At 41.7% G+C, this 6,447-nt stretch overlaps 1 protein-coding gene across 1 annotated transcript; it reads right to left on the bottom strand.

The window, feature by feature from the left end:
- Positions 1-3,656: 3,656 nt before the first annotated feature.
- Positions 3,657-6,230, bottom strand: LOC105045369 (scarecrow-like protein 3). Its single transcript, XM_010923628.4, has one exon. The coding sequence runs from the start codon at positions 5,382-5,384 to the stop codon at positions 3,966-3,968; it is 1,419 nt and encodes a 472-aa protein (XP_010921930.1). The 5' UTR covers positions 5,385-6,230; the 3' UTR covers positions 3,657-3,965.
- Positions 6,231-6,447: the final 217 nt, after the last annotated feature.

Genomic DNA, 6,447 nt, shown 5'->3' with positions numbered 1-6,447 from the left:
ATACAAAGCACAAGTTAAGAAGATTGTGAAGGATTGAGTAAAGTTTATGATCAGCTATCGATCTGCTGCTAATTCTCTAGGATTTGGTGTTATATTCCTCGTCAAGAAAGATTTACGTTGATATGGCCTTGCCATGAAACTCATGAGATCAATTGGTAGATAGAGAGATCTATGTTATTGATCAGTATAAGTTCATGCAACAGAAAACCATATCCAAAATTCCTCTCAAATGTCTAGCAAAGAAGCGATGATAACCTACACAGCAGACGAAATCTTGTAGAAAAAATTTTACCACAGAAAAAAAAAAAAAAAAAGGAGCTACTTGTGATCACCTTGATAGCAGCTAAATACATGAAAATTGAGTCTGTGTTTATTGAATTACCTTAATATTACAGTTCATAGAATGATAGGACAACAACATTTAAAGCCCCTTGGACCCCTATTATTGTTAGGATAATTGAAACAACAAGATCTTGCAACAAACTGAAGCAAAAGAAAAAGAAGAAGAAGAAGAAGAAAGGAAAAAAGAAAAAGATGCATCAAATTGTTGTTCCAAATCTTGTGTTCTACAACCTCAAGAAATATTTTCTGCTCTACAACCTCAGGAAAAGAAAAGTTTTAATGAAAACTATTACAACGGCATAACGTTAAAGGCAATAACTGAGGAAGAATGCTTTTAAAGCAATTATAATCAGCTGAAAATTGATTGTTTATTAAGGGACCATTTAAGAAGTGCTCTGCACCATATCAGATCCCATAGAGTTCATCATTCATACTTTAAGCCAATTTAGTCTTCCAACTTCAGTTCATTTCTAATGAAATTTTGGGAAAAATTAGCATATATCCATTAGCAGGCAAACAAACAAAACAATGACCAACAATAACTATCCAGCTACTCATGCATTTATGGTTGGACAAGTCTATCTTTCAACAAACTTTCTGATTACCACACAAAAGAAAGAAGCAAACTAACAAACTTCCATCTATTTATATAATCATTCCCCCGTATATCAGTTCAAATCTTCTCCCCTTCTCTGAATCCTCTCAGGTATATCCAAAAATCCAAAATCTCTCACAAAGAATTTTTACAGCCCGCAGAGCACATGCACATTAGTTAAGAACTTCTAACCACCACATCTAGTACCATGCCTAATAGGCTGATGATTTCATGACAATTATCTTTGACTGCTCTGTTTTACTTCAACACAAATAAACCTGTCAATCTCCATATCACCAGTTTAAGTGGGACAAAATTCCATAATGTTGAAATCATATCCATCTAAATCCCATTAAGCAAAAGGACAAGTTCTCCTGGAAGCTCCGATACTTTGAAAAAACCGGAGGGATCACATGAAAGAGCTTCCAGATACATGGAGGCTTATATCTTTACTCTTATAAAGCTATTAAGCTAATAAACACAGACTATCACCTAAAGACTGAAACTCTAAAGCAGAAGTGTATCGAAGGTGACATAACTTGGAAAGAAAAGGGTCTTCACCAAGAAAGCCGCAGGCATAAGATCGATATATTTTTTTCACATGCAAAATAAGTTCTAGCCTAGTACAGAAGAAGAAGACTATAAACACTTTTCTATTTGTCATCTGCTTGCATAGAACCAGGAACACAGAGAAACAGCAACCCAGTTGTTCATGAGGCTGGTACCAAATGCATAATTTGAGATTGATACATGATGACAGAATATGCAAGGACAATACGCAAACAAACAAGAACAAAGAACAGACCTTTCAAAACTTTCCAAGTAAAGCCGCTGACTTGCATGCAACTTAGACCCACAGGAAAGGAAGAGCAAAGAAAAATAATAAACAAGAACTTTCAAGACATATATGAAACATTTTTAAATTTACAAGTCCGATGATGAGTGAAAGGGTGAACAATTTTCAAAGTAGATGTACAACCAAAAGACATCAATGCCCTTTACTTGTAGCATCATGAGCATTAATTCCAACAAACAAGAAAAGAGTATCAGATAGTGAATATGAGAAAAGGGTGTTGCCAATATGATATAACCACTTCATGTTAGTGGTGCCTTCTTTTACTTTCTTCGATAATTACATGTCTGACATATTAGATTGATTTATCAAAACTTCCACAAACAATCTATTTTCCATGAAATTCTTCACATGTATACCCATTATTGGCCCTATAAATTAAGCATTCTCTCTAGTCTTATTTATAGTCAATTCAATTGATGATATCTAAGGCTAACAAAATGTGACCCAACCCATCAACCCAACTGATGTTCGACTTGTCATGAGAAGGTTCAGATTTGGGCTAAAAGGGTTTGGGTCGTAAACATGTCAACCCATTTAACTTGTTTAACATTCGGGTCAGATTCATGTTTCAAACATCTGACCTGTTTAACCATTTAATATTCAGCTCAGGTTGGGTTAGGTAACAAGTTTAACCCATTTAATATCTATTGAACCTATTTCAAACCTACTTAACCTGCTTTTGTCCAATTTAAACTGACCCATTTAACATGTTTAACCTGTTAAAAATCCACATAACTCATTTAATCAATTTAATCTGACTTACCCTATTTAATAAATGGGTTATGCAGGTCAGACAATGTTATTTGTTTAACAAACAAGTCGGGATCGGATCTGAATTTTCTATATATTTAATAAATGCGTCCGGTATAGGTTGATGGATTTTTGATCCGATCTGCATTCAATTTAACCCGTATCCAGATTGCCACCCCTAATGGTACCACATCTCAAATGCTCCATGTATTTCTAAATGGACCTATCAGTTTCAAAATGAACATATCTATCTGGACAATCGTCAGTCTTAAAACCTTTTTTGAAAAAAAAAAATGGTTCCATCTATGAGTTTACATCACAAGCACCTGGATCTTTTTAAATAGGTAGATGAGTAGCCCTATGGGTTTAGATAAGTTTAAACATCCACATTAATCATAAGAAAGCATTGCCAAATATTTTGGGTATTATAAGCATTTCTACTCCCTATTTATTATAGTTGAAGTTCAAATCAACAAATTCTGATCTTTTTGTCATTTATCTGTAACTTTGGAAACCAATAAAGACGAAGCCTTTGCAACTATGCCATCACTTGTGTGGATAAAAACATAGAAATGCAATAAGCAGAAGCAGAAGTGCACCTGCAAACCGCAACGCAAAAAAAAGGTCATGACGCATAAAAGCCACGAGGCACAAGCTGAAGAATAGTTTTCTTAGATGCAACTAAACCTAGTAGGAGATCACTATGTAGACTGTCAAATTCACCAACTGCTGGAAGAGAACCAAAAACCAAACAGAAACAACAAAATCAAGAAGTCCTCAAATACAGCACTAAAGACATCATTTAAGAAATATAGATGCTGACAGAACACCAAACAAGCAAGGAAAAAACAGAAGAAAACAAAAATGAAGAGTGGACCTATCAAGCCTCTCCAATCAAGTTGCCATCTCACAAGAAACTAAGATTCCATGCCAAAAACCAGGAAAACTGACTCATTGTATCCAAAACAAGGCTCATGTAAATCAGAACAAGAATTTTGAGGACGACGATGGCAGATTGCTATTTCAAAAAGTCTAATGAAAGACAAGAAGGAACAAAATTCATGTTAGAAGTATGAGCTGCAAGACTCCCAATATCACCATACCATCAAAATATCAATCCAAACAGCACTGATCAAGTTCGCATTCTCCATACTTCCAAGAAAACAAAAGAAAACAAAGTATCAACTTCAGATAATGGACATTACAAGAGTATCTTTTCAATATACAAGCAACATTCTTCTCGAAATGGTGTGAGTCTAAAAGGGCGAAAATTTCCTATACATAAGCAGAAGATGGTAGGAAGCATCGATCAAACCAAAATATTCATAAAAACAAGGTGGTAAAAAGAAAAGAGAAAGGAAAAAAGAAAAGAAAAACAGAGAGAGATAGAGAGGGAGAGAAAGCAAAAAAAAAAAATCAATTTTACCTCCTGCAACCCCAAGCTGAAACCGAGAAAAGGGGCTGATCTTGCCAGTACATCATGATACAGCCATTGTCACTGTTCAGCAGCTTGTAACTCTCACAATTGAAGTTCCTCAGCAACATCCCCGCCTGCAGGAGCCCTTGGTAGCTCAAGGAGACCCTGCTGAACCCGGCCAGCTCGAGCCTCTGCGCCCACCTCTCCAGCTTCTCGTGCCGCTCCGTCCTCTCCAACCCCTCGCACGCTATAATGTTCTTGATCTCCTCTCCCAACAGCTTCTCCACCCTCATCCGCTCCACCGAATTTCTCGGCATCGTCGACTCCAGGCAATCAAACAGTGCTGCATAGAAATACAGTGCCTTGGTGAACCTCTCATTCATCATGGGCGAATTGTGGTTCGACTCCTGCTCCGTGATCACCATGACCTTCGGCGACAGGCCCCAGAGCACCGCCAGGAAGCTCTCCATCCTCGGCGCCGGCACCAGAGCGAACGGCGGCGACAAAGCCGAGTCCGGGCTCGGTGTATACCCATTGATGACTTCCCTTTCGAGCAATTCTCGCAGCGTCGCCTGGTTCACACCATGAAGCTGAGTCGTGTTGGGATTCTGGATTGCTGGCATCGGCATTATCCGAGAGCTCCGGCCTTCATCATTGGTGGCAAGCAAGCAGTGCAACTGAAGGACCGAGTTGATCGCCAACGCCTCGCCGGTCTTGACTCGGAGGCTCTCGATGTCGAGATTGTCCAACCGGCTGACGACTGGATTGAACTGGAAGGGAATGTCGAGCCTCTCGGCCTCCTTGTTGAGGCAGGTGGCGGTGTGGCCGAGCAGCTCCTTGTGCTCGTGGACGCCGGTGATTCGGAGGTGAGGCGGGCCGCCGGGGCGCTTGCTGAGGGCCTGGAGGAGGGAGATCCACTGGGTGGGGTCGGAAGCATTGAGATCGATGATATGTATCATCTTCTCCTCCTCCATGGCCTCCAAGATGGCCCAGTTGGAGACGGCGAAGGCGATGTGGAGGAAGGGGCAGAGGTCGAGGAAGTGGCGCCGGGCGGCGACGGCCTCGGCGAGGGGGAAGGTGACGGCGCAAAGGGGGATGAGGACGCGGGAGACGCCGGGCAGAGAGCGGAGGAGGCGGAGGCTGAGGGCCACGGCCAGATAGGAGGCGATGCGCTGCATGGCGTCGCCGTCGGGGGAGGCGAGGATGGAGATGTGCACGAGCAAGGCGTCGGCCTGGTCGGGCTTGCCGGCGGCGATGAGGTTGGCGCAGTTGAGGAGGAATTGGATGAGGCAGAGGCCGCGCTCGTCGGACTTCAGCTCGCGGAGCCACGGCAGGTAAGGGGAGCCGCTTGCGGACGGCGAGAGCGACATTCCGGAGAAGCACTGCACCGACGACGAGCCCTCCTCTTGCGACGTGCCGGCCATCCACGGCGGCGACAGCAATTAAATAAAAGGGTTCAACACCAACTAATATTTAAGCATGTCGAAAAACCAGAGCCAGCAGAGCAGCAGCAGCAGCAGCAAAATTTGAGAATAAGTAATCAAGAAAAAGGAGGCTGGGTTGGGATATGAAGACAGGAAGGGAGGGAGAGATCAGAGAAGATAAGAGCTAGAAGCCCAAAAGCAACAACTTGGAGAGAGGTAAGAAGGAAAAAAAAAAAAAAGGGGAGAAAAGTGAGACAAAAAAAAAAAAAGGTAAAGAAAAAAGAAAAAGAAACAGTTAAAGTTCAGAAAAGGTCTCTGCCATGGTTGTAAGTTTTCAGCTATGGAAAAAGAGCCAAAACCTCAAGATGGGCAATCATCAATTTTTTCAAAAACACCAGAAAAGAACAGTGGGATCTCTCCCAATCAAAGGAATTGGAGGACTTCTCAAATCTCCAAATGGGGTTATCTCATCGACCTTCCATATGGATCCAAAAACATTCACCTGAATGGAAGAAAAAAGAAAGAGAGAAAGAGAGTGGTCGCTCTCCCTCTGTCTCTCTCTGTTCAAGATCTGCTAAGATCTCTCCCTTTTCTCCCCTTTCCTAACCACACAATTTTTTGGGCTACACCGCTTGGAAGGCTATAACCAATGTGGAGGAGTTACAGCGACAGGGAAAGTAGGGGGCGGGGGTGGTGGGGGGTTTTGAAACGGGGAAAGGGCTCCGTTTTGGGTGCGGCCAGCGACAAAAGCGAAGCCCTTTTGTCCGCACCACTTTGGCCTCTGTTTTGTAGCGCAGAGGAAAATGGAATTTGTGAGAGGGAGAGCCCCCCTCTCTCCCTCTCTCTCTTCTACTCTTTCTCTTTTTTTTTTTTTTTTTTTTTTTTTTTTTTTTTTTTTTTTTTTTTTTTTTTTTTTTTTTTTTTTTTTTTTTTCCTTAGGTGTTACTGCCACAGATTTATAGCTATAATCGTTAGTTTGGGGTTTTGTCTTGATGTGGAAGGATGAGGAATAAGGGTGGCCTCCTTATTCCTTATCCCCACCAGGGGCCAAGCAGTCCCTAAC

Source organism: Elaeis guineensis, chromosome 5, assembly GCF_000442705.2.
Source record: "Elaeis guineensis isolate ETL-2024a chromosome 5, EG11, whole genome shotgun sequence".
Classification (NCBI taxonomy): Eukaryota; Viridiplantae; Streptophyta; class Magnoliopsida; order Arecales; family Arecaceae; genus Elaeis; species Elaeis guineensis.
This window is presented reverse-complemented; position numbering and strand designations above follow the sequence as displayed.

What these genes read in the sequence shown, in the direction of transcription:
- LOC105045369 (XM_010923628.4), bottom strand. Translation starts at nt 5,384, where the DNA reads ATGGCCGGCACGTCGCAAGAGGAGGGCTCGTCGTCGGTGCAGTGCTTC.